The sequence below is a fragment of the Chlorocebus sabaeus genome, chromosome 18, assembly GCF_047675955.1.
Source record: "Chlorocebus sabaeus isolate Y175 chromosome 18, mChlSab1.0.hap1, whole genome shotgun sequence".
NCBI classification, from domain to species: Eukaryota; Metazoa; Chordata; class Mammalia; order Primates; family Cercopithecidae; genus Chlorocebus; species Chlorocebus sabaeus.
In genome coordinates, this window is record NC_132921.1 from 73,905,237 (window position 1) to 73,931,814 (window position 26,578).

At 40.8% G+C, this 26,578-nt stretch overlaps 1 protein-coding gene across 7 annotated transcripts in view; it reads right to left on the bottom strand.

Moving 5' to 3' along the window:
• PTPN2 (protein tyrosine phosphatase non-receptor type 2) overlaps positions 1-26,578 on the bottom strand; it is a 99,500-nt gene that overhangs the window by 33,196 nt on the left and 39,726 nt on the right. For all 7 annotated transcript variants that reach the window (XM_007974726.3, XM_007974724.3, XM_007974729.3 and 4 more), the window contains 3 exons: positions 17,110-17,210; positions 11,207-11,305; positions 5,548-5,682 (listed from right to left, as the gene is read on the bottom strand). In XM_007974726.3, coding sequence (XP_007972917.1) covers positions 5,548-5,682; positions 11,207-11,305; positions 17,110-17,210 — 335 coding nt within the window. The remainder of the gene's footprint in view (positions 1-5,547; positions 5,683-11,206; positions 11,306-17,109; positions 17,211-26,578) is intronic.

Genomic DNA, 26,578 nt, shown 5'->3' on the forward strand with positions numbered 1-26,578 from the left:
AACACAGCTTTCCAAAATCATGTAATTCACAGTTACAAAGGACCACATGAAGGCATAAGATTCATATATTTACTACTCTGGTAATAGAAACATTCATATGCATGACTGGATGGACCCCTTTCCCTCTTTTTCATGCAGGGGAAAAAAAAAAAAAAAATGAGAGGGGGAAAAAAAAAGGGTTGCCAAAGGATACAGAGCTAAAACAAAACTCATCTTTATTCCAAACAAGGTCTGCATTTAGACTTTACAATTTTTGGCAAACTCCTTATTTTCAAAACTGCAGAAGCACCCTTTTCTTCTCTTTGGTCACCAAGTCACACTACTTCTCCTCTGATCCCCAGCCGCTGCCCCCCAGCCTTCTCGCTGCTTCACCCCACTCCCTACACACACCCGGGTTGCACCCACAATTATAGGCTGTCCCTGTCCGCAGCTGTTCCACACATGCCTGCCAAATTTTCTGTCTAAAACTTTGCATTATGTATACTACATTCTGCACAAAATGTCAGCGGCTTGCTGTTCTAAGGCAAAATCCCATTTACATTTTTAAAAGAGAATTCTAAATTTAAAGTCTTTTTACAGGGATGTCAAACTTGCATATATGAAGCCAGGAAAATAACCTGTGAGTTGAGCAGGTGTAACAACAGGTATTGTTAGGCCACAGCAATTTAAGTGTATGCCCTGTTCACAGCCTTCAAATGCAAGTTAATAATCATCATAAATATATAATAAGATTATACATTTTCCAATTATAAAAAATCTATACAGCTCTATGACCCCAGGCCCAATTACTTTCACACTTTAGGTATATATGGAGGGTACCAAGATTTTGTTTCTAAAAGACTTTCACTAAGCTCCAGTTCTGTCATCTGTGAATAGGGTTAATAATACTACTTACCTTACAAAACTGTTGTAACGAACAAATGAAACAATTAATGTGAAGTGCTTGCCATGAAACAATTAATGTGAAGTGCTTGCCATATCCCTGCACATGGTCAATGCTTAACAGATACTGGGTATTTTTAAAACAACTATACTCACCAATTGCCTTTACTGTGGCCCCTAGAAAGCTCCAGTCAATTGTAAAACTCAACACATTTTCAACCTCTTCATTGGGTATTTCCTCTACACCTAAAGAGTGACAAAGTTTGTCAACTCTATGTCCTAACCAGATGTCCAATCTGTACCTTCACTACCACTGCCTTAGTTGGGTCTCTCATCAATTTTTGCCAGGGTCAGTATGTCAGTGATAAATATTTACTGACTGCAATTCATTGTGAAAGACAGATCGAACTCACCAGATGAGGAGGAGCGGCAGAAGCGGCTAGGGACAGGCTCACGTTCTAAGCAGAGAGAAAGCAATATGCAAAGGTATGCCACCCATTCCACCAAAGAACTAACCTATTAGACAAGCCTGTCTGTTAGCATGCATAAATCCTGGATACCCGAAGGAGAGGGAGTTAGACAAGGAGGCAAGAACCAGGCTGGGCTGGGTCACGGTCTTGTGCACTGGACAGACACTTTTTTAGTAACCAACGGAAGCTACAGAAGAATTCTTAGAGGCCGGTGGAAAGACTGCATCTGTGTTTTACAACAATCACTCAGGTGCAATGTGCTTAAAATGTACTCCGTGCAATGGCCGGGGAGTGCCAAGGCAGCAGATAACTCCCAGCCCCTTGGAAGTTAAAAACCTCATTATGGAGTCAAGATTTAGACAGAGAGAAGTACTGAACAAGCAGTAGAATGATAATATTTAAATTACTGAAAAAGTATAAGAATCACAGCTGTTAGGGATAAATGTGTCACAGATCTATGTCAGGAGAGACCTAAGTAAGAAGTGGGCCACAGGGGTTACTAAGGACGTGTAGGATACAAAGGCAGAGAAGAGAGAGGACATTCTAGGTAGAATAAACTGTTTAAACGATTTTGAATCAAATCCCAGCTAAGCATCATAATAATTAGACTCTCATCTTGCTTAATCTATAGGGACAGGGAAATAGAAGACAGTCAGCATTATAACAGCATTCCTGGAACTCACTAAACATAAAGCTGGCCAACAACATTACAAAAATAGTGAAGGGCAACTAAAAAGAAAAAACTAAAAGACAAGTACTCTAGATGACCTTGTATTTTTAAAACCCCTCAAAATTATCTCCATAGCTTAAGCCACAGGCCACACTGCAGAGATGCAATCTCTTCGTTCAGGGACAAGAGTCCAAACTTTTAGCTTTAAGTAAGTCACTGTAAAGGGCTCCTGGTATGTCACTGTGCTGCTCCATTAGACTGAAGGAGGTGCAGGGCTTGCTTAGACAACAGCTTTACCTTTGGACCTGTTAATAGACATAAGTCAGACTCCCTGAGATGCACGCTGGATCTCTGCACCGCAGACCTCAATAAAGACAGAGATCTGCGGGTTGAGGTTGGCTATCAGCCCCCTACTTCATCATCACTTTTTCTCACTCCCTTGGTTCTTTCTTTCTCTCTAAACTTATCCTTTTCAACTACTCCCCATTTCTGTTGTCCCTTCCAATTCATTACTATTACAGAAAGGAAACTGATAAACTAAAAAGGTAATTGCGGCTCCCGCAATTGTGAAGAGTCTATGTCTTAGACTCTGTCATGATATTAACTCACTTGATCTTTAGAGCAATCCTATGTAGTAGGTACATCATCACCCTCATTTCATAGATGATAAAGCAGCTACTGTTCATCATCCATAGTGAAGTAATGTGACCCAAGTCACTCAGCAGGAGTGGTAGAGTCAGGATTTAAAGTCAGGCTATCTGATTCTACAGTGTATCTACTTAGGCAAATGTAATTCTGCCTTTCATACTGAAATGCCACCTTATCCTTCTAAAGAATAAAGAATCCCTAGTTCTAATTAAAAATTATAAAGTAGAACACAAACAAATTCTTGCTATTGTATTATGGTATGTTCTAAACCCAGGCCAATAAAAAATCCAGTGATCATGTCATTATACCACACAGCTGCTAGCAACTAAAACACGGTGGCTGGCCAACTCACATGACGGCCTCAACTCCAGAAAGATGCTTCAGAATCAGTATCTCTCTTTACAACAATTAGCATCTTTTCAAAAGGACTTATCCCCATGTCAAAAGTTAGGAGATGGCCGGGCACAGTGGCTCACACCTGTAATCCCAGCACTTTGAGAGGCTGAGGCGGGCAGATCACCTGAAGTCAGGAGTTCGAGATCAGTCTGGCCAACATGGCAAAACCCCATCTCTACTAAAAATACAAAAAATTAGCCAGGCATGGCGGTGCACACCTGTAGTCCCAGCTACTCGGGAGGCGGAGACAGGAGAATCACTTGAACCCAGGAGGTGGAGGCTGCAATGAGCCAAGATCATGCCACTGCACTCCAGCCTGGGCAACAGAACGAGACTCTGTCTTAAAAAATAGGGGACCAGGAGAACTAATGAGTTCAGTCTGTCACTTATTAGCCAAGTAATCAGTGGAAAAAGTCCTATAACCGAATGGATTTTAACGTAACTATTCATTTTTATAATGTAAAATATGGGGATAATAGGAATATTTACACTGTCCACACTAACTGAAGACTACTGGTCAAATGATATACATGTGAAAGCATTTTGGAATCTGATAAACAAAACACAAAAATCATTCCATTTTATTATTACTTCAGTTACCATCAATTCTCAATAAGGACTGTTCCAGAAATAGGGAAACACATCTATGCCCTTCATCTAAATCAATTTTAATGCCATAAGCAAATGAGTAATTACCTGGGATAAATACCAAGAGAAGATGATTCAGAGAACTTTGAGAACCTTGTGGAAATATAGTTCTGTTTCTGGGAATGAATAATGTACAGCTCAGTCCAGTATCAAAGAGTTATTGATGTATCTCAATGCAGTTTAAGACACACGTAAATGGAAAGAGTTGGGACAAAATAAATATACTAATGGGAATTTATAAATAAATCTAAGCATTATCATTCCTAATTTTGAGCCTTTTTAGGTGACTGAAGAGACTGCATAATAAGCTTAGTTATGGATGTCATGGGAAGATAGACAGAAGGAAAACCAGAACCTAGGCCTCACGCACACAGCATGCACCTGTGCTTACTCAATGCAGCAAAAAACACAAGTGTTTCAAGGGATCCACCATAAAAGGGATTGCCACACATCTAAAAAGCACATGTGTATGTGTGTATATATATATATATCCCTTCCCTTTAAGGCTTTGTGTTGTTAGTGATCACTTAATTTACTTAATGGTTAACTAAAACAGTATTTCACTTAAAGACTACATACACTCCTGAAGTCATATGAGGCTAAACATTTTCCTATTTTCAAGCTATCAGTTTCTATTAGCATCTCAGAATTACTCTCATTTCATTATTTTCTAGTTTATTCTAATTATAACACAAAGAAGGCAAAAGAGGTAAATGGCAAAAGGGGAGAAATGCCCCGATCATCACCCCAGCAACAGCAGGTTCATAACCCACTATGTGTATTTATCTCAACCAAGGCCCAAGGAACACTTCGTATGTTTCTGGGGAAGAAAAATGCAAGTAAGGCCTGGTGTGGTGGCTCATGACTGTAATCTCAACACTTTGGGAGGCCAAGGTGGGAGGATCGCTTGAGCCCAGGAGTTTGAAACCAGCCTGGATAACAAGGCAAGACCCCATCTCTACAAAAAAAAAAAAAAAAAAAAGATAAGAAAATTAGGTATGGTGGCTCATGCCTGTAAACCCAGATACTCAGGAGGCTGAAGTGGGAGGATTTCTTGAGGCCAGGAGTTGGAGGCTGCAGTGAGAGCTATGATCATGCCACTGTACTCCAGCCTGGGCGGCAATGCACGACTCTCTCAAAAAACCATCAACCAACCAACCAAACACCCAAGTAAATGTTCTTGAGACCACATGCTACATTTATACATGTATATGTACGTATGCATATACATATGTGTTTTACATATATATAAAAAACACCATTTTTCACAACTCAGGACACATTTTTGTGTTATGAATCACTTAACAATAGCTTTGTAAGTTATTTTCTTAACGATTTTGCTATTCTTGGCAGTCACAGGTCCTGGGAGCTATTGTTTCCTGGGCACCTACTGAGGTCAGGCGCTCTGCATACACACCTTCATCTGACCTTCAGGACAGCCCTGGAGGGGAGGCATGGCAATCTCCATTTTACAGATGAGGAAGGGCTCAGGGAGGGTGGGGAACAAGTCTAAATTATACCTCTACTAAGCAGCAGAGCTGGGTCTGAATCCAGGTTTGCCTGACTCTAAAGCCCTCCCTATTAATCCCCATGTATTTCTATTAATTAATTTTCAATCCCCAAATAACAACCTGAACTTTGAAATTCGTAGTTTCTACTGTTTCTTTAGAGTCCTCAGAAAGCTACTACGCGCAGGCACACAAAGTGATTATGACTAGATACTATAGGTATTATCCAAATGCATGTGCTTAATCAAACTTCAAATCTAATAATAGAGAATAATTCTTTAAACCACCATATAAAGTCCAGACTTTTGGGCAAGCAAGGTCTTACATTGATATCTTCTAACTGCAGTAGATGTACTGTGTAGTACGACTTCACGTCTTCCGACAAGAGCTTCACACTGAGTCCTGTTTCTTTAAACAGCATCTCTTGGTCATCTGTTGGCCAGTACTGTGCACACTTCACCTAAATTCAGAAATATGTATATGTTTTTTTTAGTTTATAGACATCATGAAACCATAAAGTTAAAAAATGAAAACAAACCACACATGTACATGTTATATTTTTTCAAGTACCCAAAACTAAGAAGCCACTACTATATTCTGCGCTCAAGGTATTTTAGTAAGATTGAAATTTTACAGCCGGGTGTGGCTCGCGCCTGTAATCCTAACACTTTGGCAGGCTGAGGTGGGAGGATCACCTGAGGTCAGGAGTTCGAGACCAACCTGGCTAACACGGTGAAACCCCATCTCCACTAAAAATACAAAAATTAGCTGGGCACTGTGGCGGGCGCCTGTAATCCCAGCTAGTCGTGAGACTCACCTCCTGAGCAGCTGGGATTAGAGGCACCTGCCACTACACCCAGCTAATTTTTGTATTTTTAGTAGAGACAGGGTTTTGCCATGTTGGCCAGGCTGGTCTTGAACTACTGACCTCAAGTGAGCCACCCACCTCAGCCTCCCAAAGCGCTAGGATTACAGGCATAAGCCACCGCATCCGGTCTTATAAGGCATTTTTAAAGTGTTCCTGTAACTTATAAACTAAAAAAGCCACAGATATCATATTCATAAAATAAAAATTATCATTTTTAAAGCATGATTACCTATATTTTAACGTCAGGACATTCACTTTCTGTTTCTAAAATTATCAAACTCTTGCAATAATTTTATCTTCAAAATAAATGTTGCTGGCTGGGCACGGTGGCTCATGCCTGTAATCCCAGCACTTTGGGAGGCTGAGATGGGCAGATCATGAGGTCACGAGATTGAGACCATCCTGGCTAACACGGTGAAACTCCGTCTCTACTAAAAATACAAAAAATTAGCCAAGTGTGGTGGTGGGCACCTGCAGTCCCAGCTACTAGGGAGGCTGAGGCAGGAGAATGGCATGAACCTAGGAGGCGGACCTTGCAGTGAGCAGAGATCGCACCACTGCACTCCAGCCTGGGCAACACAGCAAGACTCCGTCTCAAAAAAAAAAAAATATATATATGTTGCTGAAGAGGCTTTATTTTACAAGTATTTTCCACAAATGCCTATGAATCTACTACTCAATATTGCATCTAGGGCCAGGCACATGTGACTCATGCCTGTAATCCTAGCACTTTGGGAAGCTGAGGTGGGTGGATCACTTGAGCCCAGGAGTTTGGCCTGGGCAACAGCGTGAAATTCAGCCTGGACAACATGGCGAATTCCTGTCTCTACAAAAAATACAAAAAATGAGCTGGGTGCGGTGGCAAGCTGGGTGCGGTGGCGAGCTGGGTGCGGTGGCGAGCTGGGTGCGGTGGTGAGCTGGGTGCGGTGGCGCACCCCTGTAGTCCCAGCTGCTCAGGAGTATGAAGTGGGAAGACGACCTGAGCATGGGCAGTCGAGGCTGCATGAGGCCGTGCCACTGCCCTCCAGTTTGGATGACAAAAGTGAGACCCAGTCTCAAAACAAACAAAAAAATGACATTTAGAAATAACATTGTATATTTGCTTACTAAAATTAAACTGGGGGAGAGAATGAGAAGATAAGCCCCTTTTACCTAGAGTTTCGCAGAACTACTGATATGAAATTCAAATCCATGACAATAAGCATATCTTCCCAAATGCCAAAGTATGAAGCCAGCAGACTGAAGCAAGGCAAAATAGTCATTTCGGTAGGACAAAAATACCAGAAAAAAAATATTTTTAAAAAATGGCCATTTCTCCTTTTCCAAATAACAGCTACAAACAATAAAAATGTCTCCCAAACCAATATGAATTAATTCTTTAAAAGGTGCTAAAAGACAAACAAAAAATGATATAAGAAGTAAAAGACTAAAAATTAGAACTCAGAAACAAGACAGAAGATAGAAAAGTTCAAATAATAGTACACATCATTTCAGAAATGAGGATTAAACCAGAAGGAAGAGAGAACTAAACACAATAGATAATAATGCCTTAAGAGGAAAATAATTCTTTCTTTTTTTTTAAGAGACAGGGTCTTAAGAGCTCTGTAGCCCAGAATGGAGTGCACTGGGGTGAACCTGGCTCACTTCACCCTCAACCTTCTGGGCTTAAGCGATCTCCCAACCCCAGATGGCACTCCAGGTGCATGTCACCGCACCTGGCCACTTTTTGTATTTTTTGTAGAGGTAGGGTGTCACTTTGTTGTTGAGGCTGGTTTTGAATTCCTGGGCTCAAGGGACCCTCCTGCCTTAGCCTCCCAAAGTCCTGGGATTATAGGTGTGAGCCCTCAAACCTTGCCAGAAAAAACAAATCTTTTTTAAGTAAAACAGAAATAGATAAACAGGATAAGAGAATGTGACGAACAAAAAAGACAGGCAAAGAAAATCCAACATATGTATAATAGGAAGACCCAAAGAGGAACATTAAAGCAAGCAAGGGAGCAGAACAAATACTAAGGACTGTAACTCAACAAATATTTCTTTAACAAAAAGTATTAAAAAAATAAGAAAAAAGTACTCGAAGTCTAACACTCAAGAAGACATCGTGTACCTGTAAAAACTGACCAAGAATGGTCAATCACTAAGACATATTTTTGGTAAAACGAATAATATCTGAAGAAAAAGAAAAAAGGAATTTATTGGGTAGTGTAGATAAAAAGAACAAGAGACTTATAAAGGAAATAAGATGTCCAGTAGACTTTGGTGGAAGACCAGAAGGAAACGGAAAAATGTTTAAGCTGTTCAAAGAATAGCACGGGAGTCAAGGATTTTATATCCCGCCAAACTGACTTTCAGATATTAAGACAGCAGATGAACCATCAGTGACATGTAAAAATATTGGAGACTATAAACATGTAAAAAAATTGGAGACTATAATGCTCACAAGTTCCTCCTTAGGATCCACTAGAGAATGAGCTGTAGTCAGAATGACTTGGGAGACATCAAGAAAGACTGTTGATGAACATTAACTAATGCTTGCTTGTAGAACTAAGAGTCTACAAGGGATATAAGGGAGAGACTTACATTTGTAAAGTACAACTCAGAAACATCAGGAAGAGAAAAAAAATATTAAAAATTGTAAACCATTTTCAGGAATTATTTTGGTAGTAGATGATATCATGATTATGGCTATGTTTTGTATGTGATATGGGAAGAAGGAAATGATCATTACAAGATAGCTTATATCTCTCATCTCTTTGAGAACCAGGATTACTGGTATGAAAAAGGAAATAGCAGACATAAGATGGAAGGGGCTAAGCAGCCCTTATAGCTCCAAATTTAAATTGGAAATATTATGAACTCTTAAAGTATGTTATCTTAACATATACATATTGTTCCTTAGCTTTTGTCCACTGAAAAGCCCTAAAAACAATGACCAGTCCAGTAGCAACACATATCCTTATTTTTGCTGTGATCTTGAAATACTACTGCCCATTAAAAGAAACCAAAGCTCCGCAGAGAAATGGCTGGCTCCAGGTCTGGGCAGCAAGCGTTCGAGATGAGCCCACAATATACAGTCATTACAGTAGCAAGAAAAAAAAAATTTTTTTTTTGAGACAGGGTCTCTCTGTCACCCAGGCTGGAGTGCAGTGGCAGGATCACAGCTAACTACAGCCGTCTTCCTGGCCTCAAGCGATCCTCCTGCTTCAGTCCCCCAGGTAGCTGGGACTACAGGCATGCGCCACCACGCCCAGTTAATTTTTGTATTTTTTGCAGAGACAGTGTTTCACCGTTTGCCCAGGCTGGTCTCAAATTCCTGGGCTCAAGCAATCCACCTAACTCCCCAAAGTGCTGGGATTACAGGTGTGAGCCACTGCACCCAGCAAAGGAAACTATTAAAGGTTTGTTAAAAAGGACTCAGGGCTGGGTGAGGTGACTCATGCTTGTAATCCCACCACTTTGGGAGGCTGAGATGGGCAGATTACTTGAGGTCAGGAGCTTGAGGTCATTGGCCAATATGGTAAAACAGTCTACAAAAATTAGCCGCATGGTGGTGGGTGCTTGTAATTCCAGTTACTCGGGAGGCTCAGGCGGGAGAATCGCTGGAACCGAGGAAGTGGAGGTTGAAGTGAGCCGAAATCATGCCACTGCACTCCTGCCTGGGCAACAGAGCGAAACTCCATCTCAAAAACAAAAAGGACTCAGGACCCAACCTAAAGAGATTGCTGCTAGCCAATGACAGGATAATTTGATCAAAAATAAGGAAAATAACTGCAAAGGAGTAAAATGAACCCAATATGTCTAAACCCATAATAATTCATCCTCTCCTGCCACTCTCCACCAGAAAAACTCCTAATTGTTCATCTGTTGAGGACAGATGACCTCAATAGGGAATCCACTTTTTTTGGAAAACTGCTTTTAAGAGAAGTAATGACAGAACTGGATTATCACCATCTGTAACCCATAATGAATTAAGAAGCTGAGCACTGACCAATAATGGCTATTAATAAAATAAAAAGAACAATAATCAGACATTAGGGGTCTCTTGATGAATAGCACATTACCCACCACCTCTGAAGTAATCTTCCCCAAAATAATTAAACCTGACACTTGTTAACCATCCAGGTCCAAGCACCATAAACATGATTTCTAAATTCTGGTGGCAGTGTTATCTTATTAATACAGTAATTATACTCCAAAATGAGAGAAATGAAATTTACAAATCATTTAGTCTGCAATGCTGCTCAAACTGACAATGTCATAATCCTTAATTTTTTTTTTTTTTTTTTTTTGAGATGGAGTCTCACTCTACCGCCCAGGCTGAAGTGCAGTGGTTTGGAGACAGAGTCTCACTCGACCATCCAGGCTGGGGTGCAGAGGCACAATCTCGGCTCACCGCAACCTCCACCTCCTAGGTTCAAGTGGTTGTCCTGCCTCAGCCTCCCAAGTAGCTGGGACTACACCCGGCTAATTTTTGTATTTTTGGTAGAGATGAGGTTTCACCATGTTGGCCAGGCTGGTCTCAAACTCTTGCCCTCAAGTGATCTGCCTGCCTCAGCCTCCCAAAGTGCTGGGATTACAGATTTGAGTCACTGTGCCTGGCCTAATCCTTAATTTTTAAATGATACTGAAGATCAGGAAAAATCACTGTAAATGATTATGCTGACACTGCCGGAAATTCTGGCATGTCATTGCCACATCTGATTAGAAGTGGATTAGGAAATTTTCATCATCAGTAAAAACCAGCAATTATGAAATGTAGAATAAAGTAAGAAATCTGAAGTAGAACAGTACAAGATCTTAAAGCTGGAAGAGGACTTACTGACAGTAGGTCAATAAGGATTCCTAGGGATCCCAAAGATCTATATATCACTGCTGGTGAGTACTTATTCCATTATATTTCTATCTTGGAGATGAAAGGTCTGCAATTGTTATATAAATACTTAAAATAAGAAAGGAAAAGGATAAATGAGTTTTTCTGGACAGAAACACTTTGACCACTAGCCTTTAGCAATTAAAGGCCAAAACTAAGGAATGAATACTGGCCCCAAAACGAAAATCTTTATATGCTAATGATCACATGCAGTATACTAAGCTGTAAATATTAAATATTACTCACCGATTCTTTCTCCACAATGCGGTTCAGCATGACAACTGCTTTGGTCTTCTGCTGCCAAACCATAAGCCAGAAATGGCAGCATGTGTTAGGAAGTGGACCCTGTGAGGAAAGAGGAGAAAGAGCAGATGAGGGAAGCAGACAGAAAGAGCAAGGCTCCAGAAAGGCCTCGTCAAGTCTGCCCCTGGGATGTTACAAGACAGACAGTGGATGGGCTTATAAGAAGTAAACCAAGACTTCCAATCCACCTGATTTCAAAACCAGCTCTGTGCTACTTAGGATTTTCGGTTATAAATGATCAAAACTGACTTTTATTTTCTTAGGCAAAAAAGGAATTAAGATATCAGGTGGCTTTCAGAGTTGAGGACTAGAGAGTCAAGCTTGGGGAGGAACCAAGGGTTGAGGCACAAGCAAGGTCCTGCCACAAAGAAAGTCAACCTGGGATGCTGCTCTTGATACTGTCACTACTATCCCCTTGCTTTTGCTGGCACTGCCATATGAAGGTGGCTGTAGTATTCATAAACAATCTACAGGCAAACCAGAGACAAAATCACAAGTAGGAGTATCTGACAGATCATGTTCTAGCTGCAAAGAAGGCAGACAAAGGAAATTTCTGTCCTCTTCATCTTCCACAGTCAAAAGACAGGACCTGCCTCCCACACATCATAGAAGATCCATGAGAAGAAAGTCCACTATCACTGGCCAGCCAATCAACTCAAGTCAACTACAAAAAGATTTCTAGGAAAAGTAGGAATCATTAAAGCACCTGAACCACAATGAAACTGTTAATCTACAAATGCACAGTATGTATGGCCTCAATGGAAGAGTATTGGGCAGAGTTAAAAAGGGGCAACAGTCCATGTTACAACAATGCCATGGGGACAAAAGCAAAATATTTCATGTATTTCCAATTGCTTTCACACTTTAATGATAGCATAGGGTAAAAGAAAGGACTAATAAGAGATGAAAAGCCTATGTACACATTTTAACTGGTTTTAAATGAGAAGGTTAAAAGGAGATGTAGTTTTGCTACACCGAAAATAACTCTGAACCTGCGTTCAGCTCACATGGAACGTAGCCGAGTGCGAAGAGTCAGGGGCAGTCAGGAGTGGGGGCTAGGGCTGCCCAGAGCTTCAGACCCACGTGCAACAAGGGCGTCAAAGTGGTTCCAGACTAAAAGCATTTTTTATTTTTTGAGATGGCGTCTCTTGTCACCCGGGCTAGAGAGAAGTGTCGCGATCTCAGCTCACCGTAACCTCCGCCTCCCAGGTTCAAGAGATTCTCCTGCCTAAGCCTCCCATGGAGCTGGGATTATAGGCGCCCAACACCACACCTGGCTAAATTTTGTATTTTTAGTAGAGACAGGGTTTCGTTATGTTGGCCAGTTTGGTCTCAAACTCCTGACCTCAAGTGATCCACCTGCCTCGGCCTCCCAAAGTGCTGGGATTACAGGCGTGAGCCATGGTGGCTGGCCGACTAAAAGCATCTTTAGGCCCCGTGTACTCCTTGGTATGTAGCAGATACTCAATAAATATTACTTAAATGAGTAAACCGAGGTTAAGTTGTAAAAATGCTAGAAGTCTACTGAGGATCCCGACAAACTACAACCTAATATTTGAGAATAGAGTTTTCCTCACTCAACTTGTTTTTCTATTACTTGATCTACTTCCAAAACAAAACACCGTCTAGAGGTAAAAACAGCAATGAGGAAATCCCCAGTAAAATGAATGCCTTTTTCTTTATTTAAAAAAAAAAAAAAAAATGGATGTAGCAATTTGCCAGTGAGGTCACTCCTTGGTGTATACACACAATCACATCCCATGCCATTCCACTGGTGATCCTAAAGACTAAATAATAAACAGGAACATAGCTGCTATAGTATAAAGAACACTGGTTTTTCTTTTTTCGAGATGGAGTCTTGCTCTGTTGCCAGGATGGAGTGCAATGGCACCATCTCAGCTCACTGCAACTTCTGCCTCCTGGATGCAAGCAATTCTCCCTGCCTCAGCCTCCTGAGTAGCTGGGATGACAGGTGTGCACTACCATGCCCGGCTAATTTTTGTAGTTTTAGTAGAGACGGGGTTTTACCACGTTGGCCAGGCTGGTCTCAAACTCCTGACCTCAGGTGATGATCGCCTGCCTCAGCCTCCCAAAGTGCTGAGATTACAGGCGTGAGCCACTACGCCCAGCCACAGGTTTTTAAATCAGAGGGACAGAGATTCACATCTCAGCTCTTCTATTTACTAGCAATGCTACCAATTTTCTTCACCTGCAAAACAGACATAATACACCAAGGAGGTGATTTTTTTAAAAAATACTAATTCATAAAACTCAGAAGAAAAAGATGACTGAAACAATAATCTACAAAGGACAATCAGAAGAGCTGGGGTAGTAAGTATTTTGCATCTCTAGTTTTCTGTATCCTCCATTCTAAACAACCTGCTAGGTACAAGGCCAAGAGCTAGACTGAGATGCAGTCTTGGCTCTTGAAGAGCTTGTACAGGTGGCAAGGAGAAATACTTGCATGACTAATGGACACAGTTAAGTACCACAAGAATATGAGTAAATTAAACCCAGGTTTTAGGGAGCAGGAAAGGCTGAGAAGGAAACTACTGAAGAGCCTCAAAAAAGGTCCTAATACAGAGAGGGAATGCAGAAGAATGGGAGGCAGTTAGGGTCCATTCCAGGCCCTCCAAGCATAAGGCAAAGTGCATGAAAGTTTAGGGCATATTTGGGAAAGACAAATAGATCAGTGAGGCGGAAGTGGAGGGATGCAGTCAGCAATTACACCAGTAGAGTGACAAGGATGGTGGCAAGGGGAGACCTTAAAAAGCTGCTGCAATAGGACAGGTGTAACTGAAGAGAGCTCTGAAAAAAGGGAGGGGCAACAGAAGATCAGAAAGAACTTGGCAGACAATGAGGACAGTTTCAATCCCAATGAGAAAAATAGGAAGGCAGCTGCCTTGGTAAAAAAGATAGAAAACATGCAGATTTTGAAATCCAGTAAAAATATCCAATAGAGACCTGACAAAGAGAGAGAGGAACTCAGGAGAGAACAAAAAGCCAGACACAGGCTTCTGAGTTCTCGCATTAAATGTGCAGGGCTCCTTCAGGACACACACAGCGACAAGAAGTTCAAAAACAATCACTAGGAGGCTGGGCGCGGTGGCTCACACCTGTAATCCCAGCACTCTGGGAGGCCAGGGCAGGTGGATCATCTGAGGCCAGGAGTTTGAGACCAGCCTGAGCAACACGGTGAAAGCTTGTCTCTACTAAAAATACAGAAAGTAGCTGGGAATGGTGATGAGCACCTGTAATCCCAGCTACTCGGGAGGCTGAAGCACGAGAATCACTTGAATCTGGGAGGCAGAGGTTGTAGTGAGCTGAGATCACATCACTGCACTCCAGGCTGGGCAACACAGTAAGACTCTATCTCAAAAAAAAAAGTTATTTAATATCTCTGGATCTCCTTAGATTCCTTGTGTATAAAGTAAAGGTAATACTATTTACCACAGAGGGTTGTCTTAAGGTTTAAATTATACAAAGCATGTAAAAACACTATTACAAAATTACTGTTATTCATTTTATTTCCCACTAGAATGTAAAATTCATAATAGTAGGGTTTTAACAAGTCTGTTTTATTGAAACAATGCCTGCCACAGAGTAGGTCTCAGTAAGTCTTTGCTGGGTCAGTGAATACCCAATGAAATGCTGGCACCAAGATTCAAGCACAGGTACCATGACAGTAGTCTACCCTATCTTAGGTTACAAAGGTTAAAACCATGGTCTTAAAGGGCTGTAGTGCAGACTGGAGGGAAGGGAAAAAAAAAAAAAAAAAGGCTAATTTAGAATCTTGAGAAAGACCTGGGTTTTTAAGAACTAAGAAGAGAACAAAAAACAAAAACCAAAAGAAAAGGAGAAAAATGGTACAGAGGGAGAGAGTGTTGCGATAAGGGATCTAGGGTGGTAATTCTTCTCTATTTTGTAATGTTATTAGTTGTTCCTGGATATACACAGGGGACTGGTTCTAGGACCCAATCCGCCCCCACCCACTGCAGTATACCAAAATCCACACATGTCCAAACCCCACTGGTGGCCCTGCAGAACCTGCAGATACACACAGTCAGCCCTCTGCATGCATGGATTTCACATCTCATGAATACCGTATTTCCAACCCGTTTTTGGTTGAAAAAAATTTGCCTGTAAGTGGACTAGTACAGTTCAACCCTGTGTGGTTCAAGGGTCAACTGTAGTTATTTCAAACAGAAAATAAAATTTTTAACTCCAAACAGTAGTTTAAAATATGAATGCACATTTTAAAAAACTTCTAATATTACAGAAAGGAAGAAAATGGAAAATTAAAGTCTCTATTCCCCAGCTCCAAAAATAACCACTAATGGTGTATGTATGATTAACTTCTTTAGCCAGTCCCTTACAGATTGCTTGAGTCTGATGCGTTAAAATAAGACTGCAATGAACATGATCACGTATGTCTTTTTTTTTTTGGACAGAGTTTTGCTCTTTTGCCCAGGCTGGAGTGCAGTGGTGCTATCCTGCCTCACTGCCACCTCCAACCCCCAGGTTCAAGCGATTCTCCTGCCTCAGACTCCTGTGTAGCTGGGATTATAGGTGGCCGCCACCACACCCAGCTAATTTTTGTATTTTTAGTAAAGATGGGGTTTCACCATGTTGGCTAGGCTGGTCTCAAACTCCTGATCTCAGGTGATCCATGTGCCTCAGCCTCCTAAAGTGCTGGGAATACAGGCGTGAGCCACCACGCCTGGCCTACCATGTATGTCTTTGTGTCTGACTGTATTTCTCTAAGTAGACTTTCTTGATCGGTCAGAGTATTTGAAGACTGAGTACTACACACTTTGAAATCTCTCCTGTTCTGACAGGGGAAAGGCCCATTCCCTGGTTGCTGAAATGAAGGGAGCATCTCTTCGTGTGCAAGGTGTCCACCTTTGTTTCGTTCTTTGAACTAGGAGTTTGTGTCCTATGCCAGTTTTTTCCATGGGCTGTTTTTCTATTTTTGACTTGCAGGAGCTGTATTACCTCAAGTAAAATAATGCATTTTAGTTTCCTTTGAACTGATGTAGTCTAATAGCTCATAGTTACATTAATCTGCCTATCTTTTTACTTATCAAACATTTTTCTCTTTCAAGTAAATCATTCTGATTCGAGTTACGTTTTCAAAAATATCAAATATTATGGTGTATCTCTTGAATATTTAAAAATCTTTAGGGGGAAGTGACAGCACCATTAATCAAGTCTTTATTATTTGATGAATAAAGAGTAGCTGTGGATACACAAAAATCTCTCCCATTATCTCAGAATGGAAGGAAAATCATGCTTGCACACAGGTGTGGCTGATGTGCTCAGAGGCAACTGGACAGAAGGCCAAAGGGAGCACAAGGCCTTGCAGATGGGCCTCTGGAGCACCTGGTCTCAGCACCTGCACAGGTCCTCAAAGACGACCAAACACCATCCAGGGCTTGGCGTACTCTCTGAAGATATATGCGAGGCAGGGGGAGCTACAGAAGAGGCATCTGGGGCCTCTAGTTTTGCCACAGGGTACGGGAAGAGAAACACAAGATGCTAAGAAGCATTTGCAGGGCTCTGTGTCAGATATAATGTAAGGAACAACCTGCCCAAAGAACTGGCCTAAGCCATTTCATAAGAATTTTCCTTCACAGAATGTGTAATATTAAAAATAACTTGCCTTTTATCTTAAATACTCAAAGCTTCAAAACTTCATAACGTCCAAAATTCATTACATCGTCAGAAAAAACTGAAATACCATTTCATTTCCAAAAGAAGTCAAGATATACTTTTCCCTATGATTTAAAGCAGAACAACCACAAACACATCATTTTCAGACATTTCCTTGGTATCGTACTACTTGCCTGTGTTAAGATGTAACTCCTTTGTGCCTCTTCTATGTCAACTAAACTGGCATTAATATAATCATTATCAGCATTCTGCAGTTTAACACGGCTGTGATCATCTGAAAACAGAGAATGATAAACCACAACTGTCATTTCAAACTTACTGTTTTCTTATCTTCATATTAATATTCTAGGTATTTACAAAAGGATAGAAGAAATAAGAAAAATGGATTCGCATCATAAGAGAGTTGAGACAAATCCTAAACTATTCTCTACTTTTGTTTAAGAACTATAAAATGTAATCTTGTTTGTTACTATAGTGCTGGAAGGGAAGTGCTTCTGTTTGTAGCACATTAGCCATTGTGACTAGAAAAATCGAACAGAAGTAAACATAGTTAAATGAATAAAGTACTTACCTTCCTAAAAGTAAAAGGATCATTCAGATTCTTGGTACCTAAGAATTGATTGGTCTACCTACAAAACGGTAACTGGTCTCAAACAGATGAGACTAGATTTCCGAGGTTACTATATTTCACCCTCTTCGTTGCTCAACAGATAAGAATTCCACTATAAATAAATTTTAGCACTGAACTGTGTTTAGGTTAAATGCTGAAAATATTTACAGACAGCTGGAATATTCCAATTGTATTCTTTAAAAGGCCACTGAAGATACTTCACTACTTAGATTCTGTTAACAGTTTAGAGATATTTCTAGTTTTTAAAAGTAAAAATCTCATAGATTGAGAATTTATGCTAATTTAAATATGTGAAATATAAAATGTGACCTTATACATTTAGATGGAAAAGGAAGACAAGCATGACACCAGGAGAAAAAGCCCATGAATTAACTCAGAATCCTCAACACACAACTGCCGGATGCATATCACTGAATTATAAAACTAAAAACATGGTGTTTGATGTTTAACTCTAGAGAATGCATACTATTACAAGTTGTCCCCTCAAAGAAATCCATACTAAATAGCCAGTCTCTCTTTACTTTTAAACGAAAAAACTGTTTATATTATCCCCATATGAAAGGAAATGTAAAATGGCTTTAGTTTCACACATCAATTTATCTGAGATGTTTCTGTTGGACTAAACCCAAGACCTCTGTAAATATTACATGTCATTTGCCAACAGGAAAAACTAAGATCTTGTTATAGTAAATCACATATACTAGTGTTCTCGGAAAGATGATGTCAACAAGCACTTTTTTTAAAAATCACTTTTTTTTTTAACAGTTTAATCACCCTTTAACTGTTATATTATGTAAAACAGTAAAAAGGTCAGCAACCTAATTAAAATAAAGACCACGTATCTCCTAGACAACATATCAAGAAAATAATGCCTGGTTTTAGAATGCTACATGATTTTAAAATTAAAGTTCCACTAAAATATCACACCAGAGGAATGTATTTCCTCATGTTGTAATCACAGAAAGAACACAAACCAAAGGCTACTCATATCTATTGCACAACTGAAAACAGCCATTTGGCTAACATGCGGTAGGAATCCATAAAACCCGGGAAGGTCTACCTCACAGGGTGCTGGGAATCTGGTTACCCCACATGGCACCACCCCACACCCTTGCCCAGCTATGGAGGAAGTAAACCTAGAGAAAGACCTTCAGCCAGAGTATTTGATACCTCACCCTCAGGACTCTGAACTAAAATTCACTGTTACTTTCCTTCAATCTGTAAAATATGCACCAGGGGTTACCTCAATGCTCTATAAGCACAGTAACCACAAACGAGAAAGGCCCAGATCCAGTCCTGGGGGGCAGTATGGAGGAGGGCACTACCTGCAGGGCACTGGGTCTGCAGCGCTTAGCCCCTGGCAGCAGCCTCGCTTCCTATTTCACATTAATTTATAGAGTCAACAAAAGCAAAGTAACAGTGAATTTTCTCAGGATTTTTTTTTAAATTTTGTTATCAGATAATACTAAGAAAGGTAATCCTTGGGAAAACTCTATAGCTATTTACAACTACAAATGTTATTTGAGCCTACATTTTCTTCTCAAGGCTGATTAAAAACAAAACTCTAATACCTACATCACTAGATATTATTTTAATTCTTCTGTTCTATTAAGAAAAATACATATGAAGGAAAAACGAAAAACAATTTAAAAAGAAAAATCTTAAAGCAAAAGAGAAATAAAACTTTAAAATAAATTAAAAATATATTAAAATTACAAAAAACAAAAATTTAGAAGGATTAATATAAAATTAAAAGCATATATAACTTTTTGATTTAGAAGAGGCTGTAGAGACAAAAATTAACTAAAACACATCACCTTAAAATAACTATTGCAAAAGATTGTGAATATACACATTTCAGGAAGTGAAACTATGAAAGCCTTTTTATGAGAAACTGTGACTTTATAATTCATACTCTTTAGTGAAGATAACAAAGGGCACTGCCTCTTCTCCAGTTAAGGATCATAACACATAGTTCCGAGTTTGTGAGCGCACACTCAGGTTGTTCCCTGACAACCTGAGTCACAGGCCTCTTTACCCTGCCCAGATACTATCAGTCGGCTAGCTCCAAATCTGTAAACGAACCATTAAAAACCATTAAAAATCATTAAAAACTTTTGACTTCTAATGAGAACACACAGAAAGGTACATCCTTTCTCCTCTTCCACAGGAACCTCTGAAATGAGATTATCGTGACAGCAGCATCCCATAACCTTTGGGCTACAGGAGTCCCAAAGCCCACAATACTCTACCATCATTTTAAGTCTGGTTATCTCACCCTTTCCTATCTTTTAAAGGATCCAATAAATGGAGAAAAATGAACATAGTTCAAACTCTTTTGCATGAGATACCACAAAAACAACCAAACCACACTTCACAGGAAATCTTATTTCTCAACCTCTACTAGCACAGTAGCAGAACTATCAAGAACATACACTTTTTTTTTTTCAGGCATCATCTGCCTTAATTCTTGTCACTGAGTGAACGAAGAAATGCAATACCCAAACAGAACTGTGGTGTCTAACTTGGATAAAAATTAAGCCAATTTCTGACAAGGAGTCCCTTCACCTCCTACCCTTAAACAGCGTGTTTTCTGAGAAACAGCTCCACCTCTCAAGAAATGACTAGTGCTAGCTGTGGCTATGCTGACAATACAGATTAGTTTCCTCTTTCAATACTGTCATCATAAGCTCTAAAAAAAAAAAAACCAAAAAAACCCACAGATTTCACCAAATATATCATTATTGTAAAGACATCTCCTTTTGGAAAGTTTTCCAGGTCAAACAGAAAGGAGAATTTGTATTCATTGTAACTGGTTACAATTCATCCTCAACAAGTTACATCACAGCAAAGATCAAGCATCCTTAACTTACAAGTCAGGCAAGAAGATGACCAATTCTAATAGTACAGCGTGAACGAGTGACTTTTCCCCTTTAGATTTTCCCATTCTCAACTAAGAGTAATCAGTACGTTTTCAAATAGTGACGTCCAAGAACTCAAAGCATTTTCTAGATATGTCAACTCTCTTCAATCCTGCAAGTAAAATGGTCAAACAACAAATATTATGCGTTCTCTCTCATAAACTGAGCAATGAGCCAAAAACATAGCTAGCACTAAACACCAGGTTACCATACACTCCCCCATATTAATGGAGAATACAAACCTTAGTACATATAGAATATTAACTTTTCAATTGTTTGCTCTGCAAAGAAAGTTTCACTTGATGGAAGGTTTCTAACTGACCACAAAACCAACCAGAACCACTGTCTGGAGTCACTTGGTGCCTACGATGTGTCACGTTTGTGTGACACTAGTCACTGGGTCACCTCTCTCAGTCCTCACAGCCCTACGAGGTGCACATGAACACGGACCACACCCATCTCACAGCCACTCAGGGAAGTCAAGTCATCGCCAGTGTAACACACTAGAACACAAAAATGAAACCTAGGTTTGCGCAAGTTAAGCGCTTACACATCTCCTGCACTCTGCATTCCATGTCTCCCTGATCCATCCAGTTGGTGTCTTTACCGTCCTTTCCATACATCCTAAATTCTTGCTGACATCACCTTTCACCTGCTCTCCACTCAGGTGAGATTTCCAACTCCTCTCTCACATAAACCCCACTTCTGTGACGACGCAGTCCATGTCATATCTTCTCTAACTAGACTCTCCGATGAAATGCCTCCATGATGAACCGGTGTGTTCCCTGCATTGAACACTTTCAGTAATCATACACAATTTTTAGTCAACAAATATATTTTAACCTATAGGGATCTAAAGGTAAGATATTATTTGTTTGAAGCTTTTAAAAAGGAAAAAAGAAATTCTATCAAGCGGTGACTCTGAGTACTGATACTTTATTGCATAAAATACCATGGGAAGGCCGGGCGCGGTGGCTCAAGCCTGTAATCCCAGCACTTTGGGAGGCCGAGACGGGCGGATCACGAGGTCAGGAGATCGAGACCATCCTGGCTAACCCGGTGAAACCTCATCTCTACTAAAAAATACAAAAAAACTAGCCGGGCGTGGTGGCGGGCGCCTGTAGTCCCAGCTACTCGGGAGGCTGAGGCAGGAGAATGGTGTAAACCCGGGAGGCGGAGCTTGCAGTGAGCTGAGATCCGGCCACTGCACTCCAGCCTGGGTGACAGAGCGAGACTCCGTCTCAAAAAAAAAAAAAAAAAAAAAAAAAAAAAACAAAAAACACCATGGGAAGCAGCTTGAGCAACTACTACCTGAATAGGCCTAGTGAGATCAGCAGGAAGGGGAAATTCCAGCAGAGGACACATCATAAAGAGGAATGACAGGGAATGGTGTAGTGTGCAGGACTGGCAAATTCAGAAAGGCTGACGAGCTAGCTAGAAAGAGGGGTCCCCAAACACATTAAGGGCAGACCCTGAAGGGCATGTGGGCTGTGCTACAGGCACAGGCTCTGGACAGGGCCCCAATGAAGTTATTTTTTTTTTTTTGAGACGGAGTCTCGCTCTGTTGCCATGCTGGAGTGCAGAGGCGTGGTCTCGGCTCACTGCAACCTCCGCCTCCTGGGTTCAAGCAATTCTCCTGCCCCAGGCTCCCGAGTAGCTGGGATTTCAGGCATGCACCACCACGCCCGGCTACTTTTTGTATTTTTAGTAGAGATGGGGTTTCACCATGTTAGCCAGGCTGGTCTTGAACTCCTGACCTCGTGATCCGCCCGCCTCGGCCTCCCATAGTGCTGGGATTACAGGCGTGAGCCAATGAAGTTCTTTAAAGGACTGGTGTAAACACATTTGATTTTCACGAAAGTAACTCTCCGCAGCTTATAAGATGGACTGAACAAGGAGGAAGGCAACTTCATACACCAATACACTGAAAGCTTAATCAAGAGGTGATGAGGCCTGAATCAAGTAGTGGCAGTGGGAATGGAAAGAGTGTTTCCAAGGCAGCACCATCACAACCTTGCTAATAACGTACACATTGTTTAGGAAACATTTGTAAGTTCAACCTTTTCCAAACAATAGCTTACTGTCCTTGAAATTGTCAGTGTCTTTCAATCCATCATGATTTCAGGATCCTAAAGGTGACAGGACAATGTCACTAAATTCTGATTCCACAAATCTCCTAACTGAAAAAGTCCTCTTTAATCTGTCCCCAAGAGTCTGCAATGAAAAGAATACCTGAGAAGTGTCTTTACAAAATAGGTAAAATTCATTAGTTTGGAAAATGGACATTTTTTCTCTTTGGTAGCTTGTATAAAATAAAACATACTAATCTTCACTTTAAAATAATCAGTTAAGTATCTCACCATTTTTTCTTCTTTCTTTTTTTCTTTTTTTTTTTTTTGACGGAGTTTTGCTCTTGTTGTCCAGGCTGGAGTGCGGTGGCGCGATCTCGGCTCACTGCAACTTCCGCCTCCCAGGTTCAAGCGATTCTCCTGCCTCAGCCTCCCGAGTAGCTGGGATTACAATTCTGTGCCACCACGCCTGGCTAATTTTTTATTTTTAGCAGAGACGGGGTTTCTCCATGTTGGTCAGGCTGGTCTTGAACTCCTGACCTCAGGTGATCTACCTGCCTCGGCTTCCCAAAGTGTTGGGATTACAGGAGTGAGCCACAGCGCCCAGCAGTATTGCACCATTTTCTTTGAAACTCAGACTCTCTGCTTCTAGGAGAGATAGAACCTAAACAAATTGAGGGTAGAGGGACTTAGGGGAAAGGATTTTACTTTCATCACATCCAAAGGCCCATGAGACACCATGTAAACAATGTGGACCAAATATCTATAATCGGTGATATAGCATTAAGCATAAAGTACATGAGTAATAAATGCTACAAAAAAAGGTAGAGTAACGGGATTCACAGCACTGGGGAAAGGGGCAGACTGCAATTCTAAACAGGGTGGTCAGGATGGGCCTTGTGACTGACCACCCAGGTGGGTCACATGTAAGCACAGATGTGGAAGGGGTCAGCCTCACGGATATTTTAGTTAACAGTGTTCCAAGCAAAGAGAACGGCCAATGCCTTAAGGTGGAACATACCTAACAAGTCAGAGGGACATGAAGAATGTGGCTTGAGCCACGGAGACAAAGGGGAGAGGAGCAGTCTGCAGTTAGGTTCGGAGAGTCGAGAAAGCCTGTACTGATTCATTTCTCTCACCTCCTAAATTTGACTATCAGGGAAAAAGGGCTGCTCCTTCCATTTTCTCAGAGTGCCTACCTGGTAGAGTGTCATAACAATTTAAGTCAGCAAGTATTTGCACTGTTTATATGATGAATTCCAGAAGATTTTCACATATTCAAATTCCTACAGCTGCCAGAATTTTGTTAGAATGACAAATCACTATCAACCCATTCTGAAGCATAAGCAGGAAATGAATTGACGTTCACTGACTTTCTTAAGTGTAAACTAATCCAGCGCAGAAACCTTCAGGACTTTTTAGTACAGGTATCTGGAATTTTGCGGTGCAGATGAAAAACACGGGTGAGGGGAGTTTGAGGGATCTAAAGATGTGGATTCTGATCTCTGCTTTGGCTCTACCAGCCTACATGATTTCACACAGAGCCACGATTTCCCAGAAAAGGGTGACTACTACTTGAGAAACATTATCAGCATCCCAGTGGCTGACAGTCCTGTGATAACGGGCACTCTGGGGTCTGTTCTCTTGTCTGTCAAAGTCAGTGGTCCGACTGGACCAGTCCTTCTTGATTATTTTCACTGACAAACCTTCCTTAATACCCTAAGAGGGTATTAAAGAACAAAATTCCTTGGTAATTACTATTTTACCTTAAAAATTTACAGGAATTTCAAAATTCTACTTGATCATGTATCTGCATTTTAATCTAGAAACAACCACCCCCTCGCCCCAATCCCACGTACAGCTGACTGTCCTGGACTCCAGCACTCCCCTGCTCGCTTCCGCAGCTCCCTCAGCCCAGCGTTAAGTGCTCTAGGACAGGCCAGCCCACCCAAGGTGCTGTGGCTTTTAAGAGGGGCCTCTTAGGGCAAGATTCTGATCAGCTCCGCTGGGGGAGGGCAGCAGGAGCAGCCAAGCCGGACCAGTAGCAGCCTTCTTGCCAGAGTTAAGCTCTTTGCAGCCAGGGACACCGTCGGGCTCACCACAGAGCCCCACTCCTAAATTCAGAAGCGTGAAAATACACTGCTACAATCAACAGACCTGATTCTGATTTCTCCAGTTCTACAGGCACTCATTTGTGTGTGTACAGTTCCATGCCATTTTACCACAAACAAATTCACGTGACCACCACAAGACATACCTATTCCATCAGCACAAAGGTTCTGTGTGCTCCTTGGCAGGCACACTCTTCCCCATTCCACCCCTAAGCACCGATCTGCTCTCCCCCTCGAGAAGTCTCATCATTTCAAGAATGTTATATAAATGGAATCATGTGCTATGTCATCACTGGGAACTGGATTGTTTTCACCCAGCGTAAGTCCTCTGAGAGCTATCTACGTTGTTACATCAAGTTTCTTCCTTTTTATTGCTGAGTAGTATTCTGTGTTATGAATGCACCATAGTTAACCATTTACCCACTGAAGGACACGTGGGTTGTTTCGAATCTGGGGCTACTACAAATAGAGCTGCTGTGAATATTCACGCACACACTTCTGTGCAGACAGACGACTGTGTTTCTCTGGGATAAACGCCCAGCAGTGCAAGCGCTGGGTCATACAGGTGAAATATACGTTCAGCTTTTTAAGAAACGGCCAAATTACTTTCCAGAGTGGCTGGACCAGTTTACATTCCCACTAGCCATATATGAGATCCAGCTTCTCTGCATTTTTAGGGTTTTGTGATCTCTTTATTTTAGCTGTTTTAGCAGATGTCTAGTGACATCCCACCACCATGATTTGAATTTGCATTTTCCTAATGGCTAATGAGGTTTTTTATATGTTCATAGGCTTATCTGCCATCTGTGTCATATCTTTTGCCCATTTCCTAACTGGGGTTTTTGTTTCTTTTTACTGTTACATTTTGAGAGTTCCATATATAGTCTAGATCTAAGTTGTCAGATATGTGATTTACATTCTCTCCCAGTCTGTACTCATCTTTTCGTCCTCTAACAGGGTGTTTTGAGGAGCAAAGGTTTTTTATTTTGATTTAGTATAAATTACTGATATTTTACATGAATTGCGCTCTAGGTGTCATAGCTAAGAACTCTTCATCCAGCCTCACATCCTGAATTTTCTCCCATTTTCTTATGAAAGCTTTTACATTATGATCCATCTATGATCCATCTTCAGTTAACTTTTGTGTAAGGTGTGAGATTTCATTTTAAATTGCTTTGCACCTCTGTCAAAACATCAGTTCATACTTTTACAAGTCCATTTCTAGATTCTGTTCCACTGACTTACGTATTCATCCCTCTGCCACTACCACACTGTTTTGATTACTGTAGCTATGCATTAAGTTTTAAAATTAGGTACACTGCTGCTTCTAGTTTTTATTTTTCAAGATCATTTTAGCCATTTTATTTTAGTTCTTTTGCCTTTCCACATAAAAGAATAAGCTTTTTATCTACAAAAAAATCTTCCTGAAATTCTGACAGAAACTGTGTTAGATCTTAGGAACAATTTGACACGAGTCACTACAGATCTACAGAACAATCTGGGGAGGACCGACTCACTATGCTAAGTCTTCCAATCCATGAACATGGTAGGCCTTTTCCATTTATTTAGGTCATCTTTTGATTCCTTTTAACAGTGTGTTTGGTGCTTTCCAACATACAGGTCCTATACATACTTTGTTAGATATATTCCAACATATTCCATTTTCTTAGAGCAATTGTCAACAACAATGTGTTTTTAGTCTTGGTTTCCACGTGTTTGTTGCTAATATACAGGAGTACAATTGGCTTCTGTATGCTGACCTTGTATCCCACAACCTGGTTTAACTCACTCACTAATTCCAGGACACTGCTGGGTAGATTCTTTGGGATCTTCTACCTGTCATCTGCAAATAAGGTCATTTTTATCTCTTCCCTTCCAACGTGTATGCCTTTTATTTCCTTTTCTTGACT